The 17,978-nt window shown below is 48.4% G+C and overlaps 1 protein-coding gene across 1 annotated transcript in view; it reads left to right on the top strand.

The window, feature by feature from the left end:
- The first annotated feature begins 6,937 nt into the window (after window positions 1-6,937).
- LOC308458351 (glutamate decarboxylase 1) overlaps window positions 6,938-17,978 on the top strand; it is a 69,754-nt gene continuing 58,713 nt past the window's right edge. Inside the window, exons 1-3 of the mRNA XM_080973332.1 lie at window positions 6,938-7,297; window positions 9,344-9,499; window positions 14,225-14,287. Coding sequence (XP_080829458.1) covers window positions 7,231-7,297; window positions 9,344-9,499; window positions 14,225-14,287 — 286 coding nt within the window. The 5' untranslated portion in view covers window positions 6,938-7,230. The remainder of the gene's footprint in view (window positions 7,298-9,343; window positions 9,500-14,224; window positions 14,288-17,978) is intronic.

The following is a 17,978-nucleotide window of genomic DNA, read 5'->3' as shown; positions in this document are numbered from 1 at the left end:
TAATAATGCTTTTGGATGGCATGCATACTTGTGGTACGACAAGGTAAAAATTCATAAGGCTTTCAAGAGCCATATTGTCAGGAAGGCCGTGTTTAAGGTCTGGGTAAAATACAAAGATTTATTAGAAAATAAGACCCCAAGGTGGCTGTCACCTATGGAAGCCAAGGCCCCGAAAAGACTCAATATGGAGGCCAATTGGCCGAAATATTGGGAAATACTAGAGAAGGAAGGAGTTACTTGGAGATTGCAGAGTTTTGAGAAATTAAAGGAGAAAGTGCAAAATTGGTTACATTATGCTCAGATTAGAGAGGTCTTTAAGCTAGACAAGAAAATAGGTTTCCAGGTGGAAAAATCGAAATTAGAAACTGAACTGTTAGAACCAAAAACTAAGATACTTTCAAAAATGTATAACTTGTTGTTGAAATGGAACACGCAGGATGAAACTGTCAAATCAGCTATGATAAAATGGGCACAGGATATTGGGTATAACATTATGTTTGCTGACTGGGAAAAGTTATGGACCACCGGGGTGAAGTTCACGGCATGTAATGCCTTGAAAGAAAATATTATGAAAATGATATACAGGTGGTACATGACCCCAGTCAAGCTGGCAAAAATATATCATCTGCCTGATAATAAATGTTGGAAATGTAAGGAAACTGAAGGAACATTCTTTCACCTCTGGTGGACGTGCCCAAGGATTAAGGCCTTCTGGGAAGTGATTTACAATGAGTTAAAAAAGGTATTTAAATATACCTTCCTTAAGAAACCAGAGGCCTTTCTTCTGGGCATCGTGGGCCAAGGGGTGTTAAAGAAAGATCAAACTTTTTTTATGTACGCAACAACAGCAGCAAGAATACTCATCGCAAAGTATTGGAAGACCCAAGATTTACCCACACTGGAAGAATGGCAGATGCAACTGATAGAATACATGGAGCTGGCGGAAATGACCGGCAGGATTCGAGACCTGGGAGAAGAGATGGTGGAAGAGGACTGGAAAAAATTTAAGGACTATCTACAAAAACACTATAAGTTGTATGAATGTTAGGAGAATGCACGATTGAATGAAATATGGCTCCAGTAATCTTATTGTAAGACATATGAAAATAAATGAAAAGGATGTAATTTGGAGTAACACTATTGGAGATTTATATAATAAGAATGGAAATAAGGTAACAAATTGCTGCATGTAATGATAAGATTGAGAACGCAGGGAAGGGAGATGTGAGGAAGTCTGAAGATTATGAAACTATGATTGGTGAACAACATTTACTTTAATCTGTATCTTTTGTTCTTTTCTATTTTTTCTTTTTTTATGTTAATTCTATTTTATATTCTTGTATGTTATATGGTGATGGTAATTTGTATGTTTGGTGTTTCTTAAAAAAAAAATTTTCAATAAATATCTTATAAAAAAAAAAAAAACAGAAGTGGCTTAGTCATGCTGGCCACATGACCCAGAAGCTGTACGCTGGCTCCTTCGGCCAATAAAGCGAGATGAGCGCCGCAACCCCAGAGTCGGTCACGACTGGACCTAATGGTCAGGGGTCCCTTTACCTTTACCATTATCAGCAAGGCAGCATATTTCCTTGAGTTACAAATGGAACTGCAAACTTCAGTTGGTTGGTGATCTCTCTCTCTCTCTCTCTCTCTCTCTCTCGTGTGTGTGTTATATAACCCCAATTAATCAAGCAGCAAAATTATACCAATAGAAAGTTGTTATTTTATCTGTGAAGGAGTCACTATCAAGATTTTGATCAGAATAGCACCAAAAGCACATCTCTTTCCAGACATTGTCTGTTACAGGCTTCCTCAAACTTGGCCCTCCAGATGTTTTGAGACTACTATTCCCATCATCCCTGACCACTGGTCCTGCTAGCTAGGGATCATGGGGGTTGTAGGCCAAAAACATCTGGAGGGCCAAGTTTGAGGAAGCCTGGTCTATTAGCATTAAATGAGTCCTCTTCCCATCTCAGTGTAGGGGTGCTCTGCATAAAGTGCTATATAATATAAACTGTTTTTTAAGGCACTGATAAACCACGGTGTATTTTTGGTAGATCTGTTTTTCTTTTTTCCTCCCTTCCCTAGATAGGTTGGGTACAATAATTCTGAAGCAGGTCTGTTCTTAGCCCATTCTTCGATTCCAATTAGACGTTCCAGTTCTCAGCCTGTAAGAGCTTTATATGTTGTTGTGTAGCAGTGACAGCTGGAAAACTAGGAGGAAACTCTAGATTATAGGCCTGGTCTTCTGGGACAGTATGATCCCAGTGCACTCATGATTACCAAATTGCCAATGTAGAAACCTCATCAGGCCACAGATCGGACTTGCCTACAGGAGCAGCACCATGCACAGGTAAGGAACCATCTAATTAACTACAAGTATTTCAGCTGCCATCATCTTATAAATGTGTGCTTAATTTTAGAAAAAGAATGTTCAGATTTAAAACAAGTGTACTTAATGTCAGCTCTGAGATTGGCACTTTTAAACTGGCATGGCGTTCTTTGCATTGCCGTTGTGCCAGAGGTAGTTTTCAAATAAAAATGTCTATTTTTACTTCTTTGGCTGTAAGATCAGCATGGGATCTGGAAGCCTAGCAAAGTATCCTGTAATTCTTTGATGTTTGTGGAGCATTTTTCTTGAAACATCACAAATCCACCAGGAAAGTTCCTATAGTTACATAAAACTAAAATTTCTCAACCGTGGTGCTCTTTTAGAATTCTGGAAGTGTTGGTTATTAATATTGTTCATACTTGTTAAGGAAATAATTGTCATTGTGCTCAATGTATTTTTACACAGGTAACAAATGTTTCTAGCAACTACCAGAGGGAATGCTTGTTCCCTCCATACAGGTGCTGAATGTCCAGAGAGCTCAGTTGTATGAGGAAATATTAAAGGTAAAGGTACCCCTGCCCATACGGGCCAGTCGTGTCTGACTCTAGGGTTGTGCGCTCATCTCACTTAAGAGGCCGGGGGCCAGCGCTGTCCGGAGACACTTCCGGGTCACGTGGCCAGCGTGACGAAGCTGCTGTGGCGAGCCAGCACCAGCGCAGCACACGGAAACGCCGTTTACCTTCCCGCTATAAAGCGGTACCTATTTATCTACTTGCACTTAGGGGTGCTTTCGAACTGCTAGGTGGGCAAGAGCTGGGACCGAAAGACGGGAGCTCACCCCGCCGCGGGGATTCGAACCGCCGACCATGCAATCGGCAAGCCCTAGGCACTGAGGTTTTACCCACAGTGCCACCCGCGTCGCAAATATTAGGCCCAGACTATTACTTTCTTCTTGAGTAAAAAGTGAATTTAAAATATTTATCCGTCCTCCTCCTCCTGTAATACAAGTAGGGACTCTGAAACATTTCTCAGGGAAAGTAGGGTGGGTTGGACTCCAGTTTCCTTTCCTCACTGCAATACTTAAGGTAAGCCCCCATACTATTTAAAGGATCCTTGGGGATTAGAATTGGGATTGTATTGAACTTGAAATGTAGACTTGTCCCTGGAGAGCATGTGTACCAACTCTGGTCTTCTGGGACAGTATGATCCCAGTGCACTCATGATTGCCAAATTGCCAATGTAGAAACCTCATCAGGCCACAGATCAGACTTGCCTACAGGAGCAGCACCCATGCACAGGTAAGGAACCACCTAATTAACTACAAGTTTTTCAACTGCCACCATCTTATAAATGTGTGCCAAGAGAGATACCATGTTAAACAGAATGGTGAATAAATGCATAGATGAATTAAGCCACTGTGAATTGCCAAGAGAGGTGAGGGGCAAGTTGTCAGGGAGCTCAGCGCAGGGTGGGAGCAGAGATTGGATCCACCACTGTGCACACCCGCTGCTGAGTTCCCTGCGCCTCTCCCATCTTGCAGAAACAGCGAGGACATTTGGCATCAGGAAAGCAAGTGAGGAACACTGCCTTGCTCAACAACTTTAAAATCATTTTAAAAAGCTCAACATCTTCAATCCTAAAAAAAAACACTTCATCAAATCTGGCCCTCTTTAAAAAAAGTTTGGACACCACTGCTACTGGATTAACCTACCTCACAGAATTGTTGTGAGGGCAAGGAGGGATACTGAATGCTCTGTCTTGAGCTTCTTGGAGAAAAGGTGGAATAGAAATCCAACATAATTATATATAAAAAAAGGAACAGGAGAGAGGAACCTGGAAGTTGCTGCATTTGGTGCAGCTTCAATGATACCTGTTATTCTGTGGTGTTGCAAGGTCTTACCACTGGCTGAGTAAACAGGCAGGCAGCATTGGTGAGAGAGGGCTGGGAAGGTTTTTCCAACAGGTGCATGTAGTGGCTGTTGGAACAGATAGTTGCTACAGTCACCTGGAACCTTTTTACCATATGGCGCCCATACGTGCAAGATCCATATGTTAACTTATTTCAATATGCCAGCAATTGCTATTCTCAACCCTTGCTTCAGTGTAAATAGGCAGGGTCAGAAGGTTATCGCTACTCCAATCAGTAATTATTGTGTGCTGTGTGCACAAGCTAAGCCTGATGCCTTTTGCAGCGTGTGACAGTTGAGAGGTCATTATGGATGCATTCATGTTGGGGGAAATGTCAAACTCGACATAACATTTATAGGACCACATAGTCCTGATGCATATTTATATTGACATAATGGGGCCTTGGTGTCTGTACAAGGTGTTCAGGGTGATTCACATGCCTGAATCTGAGAGGTAGGAATCATCACTCTCCAGCAATAAGAAATGTAATGTTTCAAATTGGTTGAAGACCTCACGTATTGCAAATTTCTGAACAGTAATTAGATCTTTAAGGAGTTCAAAATCTGATATTGAGATATAGCGCCACCTGGGGGAAAGCTCATGTCTAAGAAAACGCTATTTTAAAAAATGTATTTCTTATATAATGGGTGTATAATAGTTCTGTTGGTTTTTAGCCCCACTTTTTATTTATCGTGGATTATGCTGAAATCTGTTTCAGCAAAAGTGCTTTGCTTTAAACCGTTATTTATGAAAAGTGATTTGTAATTATCAATAGCATTTCTGGGTGTTTTATTTTCATAATAATGGCTTGTTTTGGGAGACCCATAAGTGAGGATATTATTTGCATAGGCTGCTGTGGCCTTCCCTAGACATTTACTCAGAAGTTAAAAGCTTCTGCAGAATCAAATGCCGTCATTCACATCTAAGAACTGCTTTCTTAATGCTCCTCCTTAAGTCTGTGAGTACTGTAGCTGAAGTGTCATGTGTTTATGCTGGGCAAAAATAAAATTATTATTAATAATTACGTTTTTTAAAAAATACATTGTAACATTATTTGAATGTCCCATTCCTGCCATGGTTAAAAGACAAATAAATCTGGAAGGGGGCGTCAGCCTTCAGTTGGGAGCAGTTTGGGGATTTTGGATATGTTGTTTTGTATTCTAGTGAGTGAAGTCTTTGATAAGGAGGAGTCTTTCAGTGCTTTGAGCACAACCCCTGGTTTCGAAGGACCAGCTGCCACCCTGTGGGGCGCTTTCCGTACGCAAATGCATTAGTATTTAACCAGCATTCCTTGTGGCTGCGGCTGCAGTGCTTCCCTGGCCGTGGCCTAATTCTTTTTTTCCTATCCATGAGGTCTGACGTCCAAAGAGGACATCCTTCCCATAATGGACCCTTATGACAAACGGTGACATTTTAATAAATGTCCAGTGAGAGAAGGCCCTTGGGTTGGATCAACACCGTTTTCGCAAAAGGTTAAGCACTCGCTGCCTCCACCTTCGTCTCAAACTCCCTTCCATGGAGTTGCTTTCATATTTTCTTTTCCTTCGGCAAATCAGAGTCGCTTTGGTTACCGAGATCTCCTTTGCGCTAAGTGCTGCTGTCCGAGGTTCTGAATCGATGGCTCACTGTTCAATCGCCCTGCATCTTTCGGAACAATAGCCTGCTGTGAGCCATACGGTGGCCATTATCTTTGGGTACCTGCCGCGGAATGAACATCAGGGCATCGGCTTATTTGCCTCTTTTTTTTTTCCTTATAAGAGAGGAATGTTCGATAAAATAATCATCGTTTGATTTGTATAAGTAGGGCTCAGTATTGCGAGAGCACACTTGCTAAATGGCATATGCTAGCGAGAACCTGTCGTAACACACATCACGCAGGTGGCAGGATTCTATCTTGGTGTTCAGAGAAAAGTTAAGCTCCAGGCTGGGTGAGAGGGCACCCTGAAATTATGAATACACGGGTTTGTGTAGCGGAAGACTAGCTTTGACACTTAAAAAGCAGCATATGTAATTATATGTACTTGTGATAGGGCTCCAAGTGCTCAGACATTTCTCCTGTATAGCAAAGTGTATTCAGATGGACAGGCTACAAATCATAAAATAATAATAATAATAATAATAATAATTATTATTATTATTATTATTATTATCATCATCATCATCATCTTGCCTCAGTTCTGCAGATCTCCCGGTGAAGGTGGTAACTTAGTTTTCACGAAGGAGTCTTTCAGAAAGGAGATATAGCTGACACCTTTATAGTGTTGCTGTTTGGCCTCTGGTAGAAATCTTTCACGCCCATAGCACGTGTGTGTGTCCACAACATTGTATATTTTCCCATAGACAGGCGCTTGTTTCTTCATCTGGCTAGTCGCTTTCCAGCGCTAGAGATAAAACGTCCTTCATGTATTGGCAGAAAGTGGAATATTTATTAAAGCTCCGGATGCTCTTGGGGGACACGGGCTTCTACTCTCCCCTTCAATTTTATTTTTAGCGAATGGGTGCAGTAAAGAAACCGAGTTTGATACGCGTGTGTCTGTTGCTAAATCGGAGTCCTCTAATAACAAGGTGGTTTTGTAAACGGACTAGATGCAGAGCAATCCCGTCTTTGGTTCCTTGGTGCCCCCCAGTGGACAGTTCCAAAATAATTATTCAAGCTTTGGATTCCCGCCCCCTTCGTAGACGGCAATAAATGGACGGTGGGCTTTATAAAAATTCTCTAAGCTCCTCCAAATGAATTGAGAAGGGAAGACACACACCACCAACCCCCAATCCTCCTTTTTAAGACGATTGCTCAACAGTACGACCAACATGTTCCGGGCGCTAATAAGGTTGCTATCAGAGAGAAGCGACCATCAACCCAAATTAGGATTGAGCAGGTGGCTTTTAAAGAGCCAACTTTTATAAGGAAGACTCGTCGGAGAGAGGACGGCAAAACTCCCTCGTGGAAGCAGGAATGCAAGGCTCTGTGTGGCGTGGCGTGATCTGGACCCATGAAGATCACGCGAACACCTTGGTCTGAACAGGCAAACAGCCTCTCCTTCCAGCAATCGGAGTGCGGTAAGTATGCGCACAGAATCCCTTCTCGGGTCAGCCGTGATCTGGATTCAGAATCGAGGTGCGAAACCACACGCGCTCCTTCCACTCCGCTCTTCCTTGGGGGAACCGCCTGCACACCTGCGAGTGAATCACGCTCGCTTGGGAAGGCGCAACGCTTGGAGGCGCGTGATTCCTCTCTCTGTCTCTCTCTCTCTTGCACCCCCTCCCTCTCTCGCCGCCTTAGTCAACACCCGCACTCCTGCCCTCCCAAACTCCAGCTCTTTGGCTTCCCATCTTGGAGAAAACGAGGTGGAGGCGCTGGCAGAAGCAGTGACTCATGCCTGCGTCGCAACAGATCAGCCGGCGATTCGCGCTTTTTAAAAAAAAGCGAATCTCAAGTATTGGGGGGGGGGGGGCGCTAAGGTCATCTCGAATTAAATGCCAGGGAAGCCATTGATATTCCGACGTCGTTCGTGGCGGAGTTTATAAACGGCGAAGTTCTTCCAAAACGAAGATTTCTCCATCCTCCTCCGTTTGGGTTCCTGGAGTTGGAGCCTGGGTTGGTAAGTCTCTCTTGATTTATTTTAAATTTTTTTCCAACGAAAAGGAACTCGCCCCTCCGTTCTTCCCGGAGGATTTTGGAGGCTTTCTTTCGAGACGGTAGGGCTGTCTCCGTACTTAGAATTGAGGAAATGATATTCGGTATTGGAAAGCTGATGTTTAGGAGGAATAACCTGTTACTTCACTTTCCACCTTGGCCCAGGACGTATCCCCGCATCTCTATCTCTCTCGTTCTTTCTCTACCTCCGGAGATTCAGGTTTGTGACTCGAAATTAAACGCGTGTAGACAAGATGCAATCCTTCACCCGGCTGACCCACAACACCCGGGGGTGCACTTTATTCACGATAACTTTTTTCGTTTGGTGATGATGCCACGGTGACAGGTGGCGTTAAATCTTGACCAAAATTAAACCTATCTATCTCCCGTGAGCTTAGATGTTGATGTGTTTTTAAAAAAATCATTATTATTAAATAACGTGGACCAAACAGCTTTGAAGTCCAAACTCCCGAATGAGGTTGAGATCATGTATTGATCGATCCTCTGCTTTCTGACGACCAATGAAACTCCGGAAGAGGGTTGCTGGACGCGGAACGAAATGTCTTCCCAAAGCAGCGCCAAGAACACGCGCGGAGAGAGCGAGCCCCAGGAAGGCCAGCCTCTGTAGAACATCTCAATTTTCATTCATTCATTCATTGTATAATTCGTTTGTGCGCATTCAGAGGCGCAAGTTGCCCTATAAGAATAGATCGGCTTGGCTGCTCCTTTCCCGCAATATTTGCCCCCCAGTTCGCCTCCCTCGACGTCGTTTCGTTTGCCTTTCGTAAACCTGCGAAGGGAGAAGGCGCCCCGAGGACCACCACCGGGATCGCTCGGAGATCTTTCTTCCTCAAGCCATCGCCGGTCTCTTCCTCTCCCGACGCGTTTCTCCGCTTCCCCATTCGCTCCGAGCCGTCGCCTCCTTCGCTGCCCATTGAGCAAGAAGGGGCGTCGAGTGAGTGAGTGAGTGGCCGGCGGCGGCCATCCTCCTCCTCTCCCTCCTCCCACCTGCCCTTCCCCTCCGCCGCTTTGCTTCCAGGGGCGAAGACGAATCGTGCTCGGCTCGCCAGCCCCGTCCAGACATTTCCCCCGCTCGCTCGCTCGCTCGCTCGCCAGCCAGCGCTGCCTCATAAAAACCAACGAGGTGTCGTCGCCTCCAGCCATTTCTCCAGCCACGTCGCTTTGTCTGAGGAGAGGAGGCGGGCGAGAGATCCGCGCACCTCCGAGGAAGAAAGGGATCCTTCTTCTTCTCCTTCTCCCCCCGCTGGAGGTGCGCGCCCTGCCCTCCCCACCTCCGACGGCCTGCGACTTGGCGCCCAGTTGAATGGCTTCTCGTCGCGCCTTGGCCGAAGCGAGAGGAACGAGAGGGGGCGGGGGGGGACCGATAGTCACAGCCCGAAATACACACACACAACACCACACACACACACACACACCCTCTCTAAACCCGCCTTTCTCTTCCCTTGCAGTAAATCATTCTGCTGGGATCGGAGGAAGGCTAAGGCAAGAAGAAGACGAAGCAGCCCGGGATCCAAGGGCTTTGCCTCAGCACCTCATGGCGACCTCGGACCCGTCCTCGTCCAACACGGCTCCGGATCCCAATCCGAGCAACTTGCGACCCACAAGTAGGTCTCGCCTTCCCGTCTCGCGCCGCCTTCGTTTGCTGCCGCGGTTGGGGCGGCCACGCGTCGTCGTCGTCGTCGTCGTCGTCCTTTCTCGGCGGGTGGGTGGCTTCCCCACAAAAATCGACATTCGCCACAAAAACCACCGCGACCGAGAACGACCGACATGGAAGCTCGCCTTCGAACGAGAAACCCCTTTCCCTCCACTCCCCCAAAAAACACGAATTCAAGCCGAAACCGTGGGGTGGTGGGCGTGGGTTCGGCTTGGGGAAAAAACAAAGGAACCGAGGAATCTGGGGCCATTGCTACAAAAACGAGAGAAGGGGTGGCAAGGTGGGGAGGAATAAAAAAGCCTGTTCGCTGAGGAGGACTTTGTACGCGGCTGCTGGAGCGGGGAGTGAGGGGCGGGGCGGGGTCTCCGACCATTTTTCGGGCCGGCGCCAAGTTCCACCGGTGGTTTCTGACGCGCGGCGCGAGTCCCTTCCCGCCGTTTCTTTTTCATTTTCCTGAGGTAATCTCTGATCCAAGGGGCCAATGGAGGCTATTCGAGAGGCTTCCCCCCCCCCCTTGTCCCTAACTGCCCCGTGTTTTGCCTGGAGTTACTAAGGTGTGAGTCGGAAGGGGAGGGCGCGAAGGAGCCGGGTTTATAGCTTTCGGCTAGACAGACATTCGGCAAACCCGCGGAGGGGGGGAAAAAAAGGCGGGAGGAGGGGGCGCGGCGGCGGCGGCGGCTTGAAATAAGCCTGGACGACATAATCACCCAAAGCGGGGAGGGCGATAAATGGCAGCTTGGCAAAAAGCGGGGAAGAGGTCCGCCCCCCTTGGAAGGGGTTGTGAAGCATGGACACCCCCCTCATTATTGGGCCACATGAGGGGAGGCTAAACCCACCGGGCGAAAATAGCTTTTTTTTGTGTGTGTGTGGTGGCCTGGCGCCTGTTTGTTTGTGTTTGTGTGGTGTTTTTCTTTCCTCTCGCCTCCGAGCTGTCAAAAGCTCCCCTAATTGTTTCAAGGCGTTTCACGGAAACCCGTGGCGGGCTTTTATTGGGGGGAGGGACACACGACAAAAGAAGGGTCGAGCGCGGTGTTGTGTGTGTGTGTGCGTGTGTTGTGTATCTCCTCAGGAAGACTCCCTTCCCTCCGCGACCATTTCAAGGAATGCGGCCCCCTGTCAGGTTCCCTCACAGCAGGGAGCACCGCGGGCTGCGCGCCCTCTTCCCGCGCTCGCGCGGCCATTGCCTATTGTTTCCCGACGGCTCTCTCTCTCGCGCGCTCCTGGTCCGGCTGCGGGAGCGCGCGCGTGATTGAGGGGAGGGGAGGCAAGAGGTGGTGTGTGTGGCGCGTGTCCCTTGGCCTCCTCTTCTGGTCATGCTCCACCTCGCCTGAGGCGTCTTAAAAGTCCTGTCAGAGCTGCTTCTCCCGCCTGCCACTCTCCGGTCCCGCCTTCCCTTTCGGCTCCCCGGCGCCCCGTCCTTCGTCCTCTCCGGCTGTCCTTCTTCGGCAGCCGGGCGGCCTCCTCCCTTTCACCTGAGGCGACCTTCTCCCGCTGCTGCCTCCTCGCCGTCCTTGCGCCTTTCCAGCCCGCTGACCCGCTGGAAGGGCTCTCCACCCGCGCCATTTGTCTTCTTCCCGTTCCCTTTCCCGCCCTTCTCTTGCCTCGCCGCTTTTCTGCTCTTTCCCTCTCTGCCTGATGGCTCCAGTTCGACCACCACCACCACAACAACCCCCATTTTTATTTTTTTTTTGCCATACATTCCCACCCCCCACCTCAGCAAGCATCTCTCCAACTCTTAAGCTTGGAATCTCCCCCCCTTCCCCATAGCTGTCAACTTTTCCCTTTTCTTGCGAGGAATCCTATTCGGAATAAGGGTATTTCCCTTAAAAAAAGGGAAACGTTGACAGCTATGTCTTCCACCGCTTCAAATGCGCTCTGTACCCCGCCACCATCTCCCTGGGCGCGCCTTCTCGCGCCCGCCTTCCTGCCTCTTCTCGTCCTCCCGGCCAGAGCGCCGCCTACAGGCGCGTTTTTTAAAAAGCGTGGAAGGGGTGGTAGTAAAGGCGCGAGACCCAGCGCGCACTGCGGCCGGAGCCGAGGCCCAGCCTTTTCATTTAGACATTTCTGTTCTTTTTTCCAAGGGACAGCTGGGGGCGGGGGCGGGGAAGCCTCTCCTTCGTATTTGCTGTCCTCTCCGACATGCCGGTTTGAGACCGTGGTTGCATCCATGCTTAAAGGGAAACGAGCTCCACGAATGCCAACGGACACCTGCTTTCAAGGGGTGTGGATCGCATGGAAAGCCTGGCGATCTTTCTTGAAAGGAAGTTGCGTTGGAACCAGGGGGTCCCGAAAGGATGCATCTACAATGGCCATAAATCTCAACTCCGGAGCAGTTACCCCCTTTGTATTGGGACCTAAAACAATGGCCAAGTAATACACCGCTAGCTAGAACCTTTAGTCTCCCTCCTTCTTTCCTGCGTCCCTCAGTCTAGCACTGGCTTTACTACAGGCCCAGCTTTTGGTCCCTTGGAGAAATGGAGTGTGCTTGTTTCCACAATTCTTGTTTCCACAATTCTAATGCAGGGTTTTAACTCCACCCACCGTGTTTTGCTTATTTATATATTTATTGGCAATCGAGTTTTTCTCTTTCCTTCCCCCACCCCACTCCATTAATTGCTTCGGATGGGCTCTTCCATTTCCCTCTCTTTCTAATTTCTTCCAGGAGTAGTGGGGGAGGAGAGAGCACATTGGAAATCCACTTAATGAATTTCAAGTTGGATTTCACAGAAATACACGGCAGTCAGGCAAGCTAGTTGTCTTCTTCAGGCATTGCCAGTATCCGTGCTTTGGGACATGCAGCTTAGGTTTCATTTAGGCCGCCTCCTGAATAATGCACGCATACCTTTTAAACTTGAAAACATGTTTTATAATACCGCTAGCGCTTTAGAGTTTAAAGAGTCAGAATAAAATACGCTTTTCCTTCTGGGTTACATTCACACGGTGTCCTTTCTTAGGATCCGGGTTAGTCATTGGCAGAGCCGCAGTTACTGGGCATAGAAGCCAGCTGCCAAATAGGCTTACTCGGAAGTAAATCCCCCTGAGTTCAGTGAGGCTTACTAATGTATTCCTTAACACCGTGGCAGAGCCGTTTCCAATTCTCCTGGCCTCCTGAAGTCTCTCGGCCCGCTGGGGCTTTGATGGTTGGCAATCAATTATCTTTCTGTTTCCTTCCTCCTGCGATTTGTTTGTGGGGAGTTTTGTTTGTCTCTTCCCTACTTTATCCCTTTCTATTTGCCCTGTCTCGTTTCAGTTAGTGCCCCAAACTAACTCACACTTGCCTAAATCTGAATGAAGGTCGTTGCAGCCTCTCCCACTTTCAGCACCGCCTGAGATGGACAGCGCAATGCGTGTTCCAACTGCCAGATAGGGGTTGCGGGCAGTATGAATGGGGTTGTCTCGAAAAATGGGGAGCAGGAGGACGTGAGGGGCCTTTCAATGTGTCTCCCTGACTCGTCATTCCGGCTGCAACCTAGTCATGCAAGTCTGATCATCTAGTCAAATACTATTTTTCACCCAATTAATTCCTGAACTCTTCCATGACCCCATTTCATGCCAGTTTATTTTAAGCTGCCACTTTCCTGGAGCAGTGCCAATAAATTATTAGGAGATAGTCAGGTCTCTCTCTCTCTCTCTCTCTCTCTCTCTCTCTCTCTCTCCCCCTCCTCCAGCTGCTTTGTCTCTTCCCATCTTCCGGGTAGTACCTATACTGCCAGCGGCTCGCCTGCGCGCTTAACCTGCTATTCCCTCCCACCCACCACCCACCTCGTGATTCCTTCATTGGCCCCAAAGGCTCCCTTAAAAGGAAAGCGTGCTCGACTTTGTTATAAGATCACGGAAATCACAAACTGGAGGCTTGATGGGGAACTTGGAATAGCAGAAAGCTGGGGGGGGGGGGCGGCGGCATGAGGTTTCTTTCCGTTGTCTAATGGGGCTGCGACTAGACAACAAAGACTTTTGTTGTGCTCGTACCAGATATCACAGGGGAAGTGGAACTATGTCTTTGTTTGGACCAAGGACTGCAAGCTTCCCAGTCCTTGCGTTGACCAGGAGACATTAACGTAAAGCAAACACACCTGTGCGAAAAGATGCAGGTATCTGCGCTGAGAATGGAGGCCTGCCATTTTCTTCCACCAGCCCTCACATTCATACCGGAGGCATTCTTGATGATCCCAAAGACGTTTCATTTTAGAGTTAAGCCTTCTAGCTGTCATGAGGGTAGAAAACAGAAAGATAAAATGCGTTCGGCTTGGAGCAGTCCCTGCCCTGCGTAAGTCTTCGTTCCCACCACACCTCTCCAATAACCCCTTCTAGGACAGTGGAGAAGGCACTCTGCTTATGGCCGGCTAAAACTGTTTGCCCATTCACCTTTTGAGTGGCATCTGCTGCAATAAGGTAAATTAAGATTGAGATGCCAGTGTAATTGCCGTCCCCCCATTACCCCAAATCGCCAGTGCGATCAGTCAGTCACCTTTTGGGACCCGTTCTCTCTTTTGTCTAGCAGAACATTATGGTCTGCTAGTGGGGCTGCTAAATATTTCGTTTGCGTTCTGAGAGCTGCAGTATATTTTTTAGAGCCAGGTCTGCCGCTCCTTCGAAGCACAGCAGCTGGGGATTGCAAAGTAGGCTGCGCCGCTCATTTCCACGGCCATAAACCTCTTGTCTCTGTTCCTTTCAGCTTATGACACCTGGTGTGGTGTGGCTCATGGCTGCACGAAGAAAATCGGGCTGAAGATATGTGGTAAGTGAAAAGATGCGCGCGCAAGAAATCGTGTAGCTCCGGTCATATTCTCTCTGTGTCTGTGTCTGTGTCTCTTTCTCTTTCCTTCTCTCTCACCTCCTTCCCTCCCTCAGGCTTTGTCTTGAATCCATAACCATCCCCGAAGCTTTTTTATCACTTGCTTAAGCCCATCATCGCTCCCTTTCTGAAGCAACTGGGTTGGCCGACCAGAGAAAAAGTAGGCCACCTCTTTTATCTGCAGATAAACGCAAGAAACGGGAACGAACCCGCAAAGAAACGTTTCTCCTCCCCTCTTCCTCCGCCCACGGAGAAGTGCGACGAGGCCACCATCAGCAATGCCCCAAATTCGTTTTCAAGGAGGTGGTGGGATGGGCGGGCTGTGTGTCTGTGGAAGAGCGAAATTGGCGCTTCTCTCTAATCCTGTGCTAGAGGCTCTTGCGCCACCTACTGTCCGACGCAAGCACAGGCCGTCAGCAGCCAGGGCAAAGCGCAACTGGAGGTAGAATTTACTGGTTCCCCGTTAAATTGACCTACTGGTGCTAGAAAACAACAACTGCGGCTGCTGGAAATACACCACAGGCCTTTTTCCCCCCAGGGCATTTGAAGCGAGATGGGCGTTTAGCAGATGGATAGCGCGACACCTGTGTGCATTTGCAAGAGGTCCCTTGGACTGGAGACCCTCTGCCCAAAAAGAACTGCAGGTCCTTTTGCGCGTGCGATGCAGCTGGTAGATTAAACAGGGCTAGCTTTAGGAAGAAGGCATCTCCGCAATTCTGCTCCTCCTGCCCACCACAAAAGGGGTAACTCCTCCTGAAGCCTCCGGGTATCCAGCTCCCTGCGGCGACCCTGTGAAACGGGGGCCGTCGAGGAAGGCTGGGGAAGGGGGTGTGGCGGCGGCGCACGACCGAAAGCGAGAGCGAGCAGCAGGAGGAAGGGAGCGCTTGCCAGGCAGCGAGTTGGGGCTGCTTTGCCACATCTCACTGTCTGAAATTTTTCAACCTTATCGGCCCAGAAAATACGGATCTCCTGGGGGAGAAAGATTAACGAGAGCCTTATTAAAGAGCCATTCGTCAGGCTGCTGCGTCCGAGAGATAGGAGGCTGGCAGCCAGTGAGCGCTCGGGTGTCTTGAAGTGAAGGGAGGAGGAAGGCGAGCAAATAATATGCCGTCAGATTGCACCCGCTACAGCAAGAGATTCATTTGCGGATAACGAGACTGTCTGCCTCTCTTTAGATTTCTTTATAACGCCTAGGAAAGAAGGGGGGCGGGGACGCCTAAGCCCAGCCATACCTTGGTCCATGTTTTGCTTTTCGAGGTTTTAAATGCATTTAACAATAGCCCGGTCCAGTGTGCGCTTGCTCGTAAGAAAACCGCACTGAACACCATGGGGTTTACTCCCCAGGAAAATACGCACAAACTCCCGGCCTTTCAACAGAAGCCCTTTGCGCGCTTATTTGGGAGTAAGGCTCGGGTTAGGGACTTGCTTCTGGGTAAACACGCATAGGATCAGGCTGTGAGAGAAGCGCTTTCATCAAATCACGTGTGTGCTCTTAAACATCCACTTGCATGCAGGCAAGCACGCACTCACACGTTTTTCACTAATATTTCAGCATGCCAGAGGGTGGTGGTGTATTTTAAAGACGAAGGAAACACACGGGAGTTTGGAGCCGGAATTAAGGCGCGTCTGAAAAGCACCAGCGCCGAGGTTGCTTTAACCCTTCCAGCCCAGCAGAGGTTGCCTTGGAGCCGAAGCAAGGACTGCTATTAACTTCTTCCTCTTCTATAAATAGCTCCTGATCTGGGCTTAATGGGCCGTTTCCTTGCTGGTCCCTTCAGTGGCTGGAGCGGCGAGGGTTTTTTCATCATCATTTTAATTTAGCTCGGCAAGCAGAACTGATAAAGTAACGCGCCGCTGCCTCTGGTTGCTAGACTACCGGGGTTTATGGAGGAGCAACCCTTCTGCTGCCACTAAACAAATACAGACCGCTAGAAATACTGCGCGCTCTCCCCAACAACCGTTGTCAATGCAGCACGGTGGGCAACAGCGCGATCCCCAAACCGGTCGAGCTGTTAAAGGCTTTAAATCCAGACCTGCAGCTTATAGAACATTTTGGACTGAGCCGCAAAGTCCAGCTGGTGGTTTAGAGCAGTTTTTAAGGTGTCCCAAGTCTCCGTTGGTGGTAGTGTTTTGTGGCCAGCGTTTCTTTATTATTTTTCCTTGGGCGGGGTTGAGCGCGCCTGCATCCTCCCACTTAATAAAATACATGCATTTCTAAGCTGCTTTAGAAATTTTAAACAACGGGACCTCCTTAAGTTGCAGCCATTTGATCGCTGTTAGATTTGTTCGTTGGTTTCAGGCTTCCCTTTGCGGAAAGGGCAGGGTAAGGTTTGCGCAGATTAATTAGATCCACTTTAATTCTTTCCATATTAAATTCAAAAGAGTCTGATTTCTCACAGTTGGGAATCAAATTTTCATCGTGTGTGTGTGTGTAAATCCCTTCGTTGCGTCTGACGCTTCCAAACGTCGCCGGTTGCCGGGCCATTAAGGACTTTCAAGTCGATTACCCTGCGCGATTGATCAGTTAATTAGCCAGCCCATCAAAGCGAGTATTATGGTCTCTCAAGGCAGGCGCTGGCTGGCGGATGCTTCCTGGAGCAAAAACGTGCCGACTTATAGGGGACCAATCACCCGTTTTGTCCAGAGTTGTGAAGGGTCTCGCCGGACTTGAGGCACCTAACCCAGATGTCTGTGCAACGCCGAAGTAACTTTCGCGAAAGGCAGACCTAACTAAAAAGCGGACTGAAGATTATTATTTTTTTAAGCCAGCTGTGAATAAATTATTATGGAGGTGATGCTGTGCATCTTGGTCTAACCGGAAAGGCAGAAGATGTAAGAAAATTACTGTATTTAAGCTCAGGAATATTCGCATTTTTTTTCCCGGCGCCCACACCACCCGTGGATACATGATTTTCCGTTTGAGATATTATATAAACCAGGCCTGGAAAACTTGCTGCACTGCTCCCTGTTGCTGGAGCCTAACATCCACCCATCATCCATTGACCGTACTACCTGATGGGCTTTTGAGTCCATCAACTTCCGGAGGGCTGCCGGTTCCTCACCTCTACGGTGAATTATAATCTCCTCCCTGAGAACTAGCAACTCTGTTTGAGGATCCCGGTTCCTCAAGCTCCTTTGGTGTCTGCAAAAAGAGGGAGGGGCAAGAGATCTCGGGATCCCACCAGGGGGACGAAGTCATTCAGAGATCTGAATTGAGATCAAATCCTACAGAATTCGATTTACTTCTGAGAAAGCACTTGTTGTCAGACAGCGCTGCTCCCTTGCCTTGCCTTGCCTTGACTGTCTTTTAGCGCCTACAAACCCTGGCGGGGGCGATCGCACCCTGAAAATAGTTATTCACATAAATAAGTAAGTAAATGCAAAGCGGCCTCGCCTCAACTTCTTTTGATTTCAGCGGATTTTCCGATTTCTCCCCGTGGAGTTTCCAGGGACGCGAAGTCTGGATAAAGGGGCGTCTCGCCAAGACTGCGACCGCCAACTCGGTGTGACTTAGGTGGCTGCAATCCTTTACCTGGAACTGTGACTCAGTGGAACTTGCTTCTTGAGGGAAGAGACATGTTTAGAATTGCGCTGTTATCCCAAAGTAAGAGTGCAAAGGATTGCCGCACAATTG

Source organism: Podarcis pityusensis, assembly GCF_964106645.2.
Source record: "Podarcis pityusensis genome assembly, chromosome: 1".
Classification (NCBI taxonomy): Eukaryota; Metazoa; Chordata; class Lepidosauria; order Squamata; family Lacertidae; genus Podarcis; species Podarcis pityusensis.
Note: the sequence above shows the minus strand (reverse complement) of the source record. Positions and strands in the feature narration are given on the sequence as shown.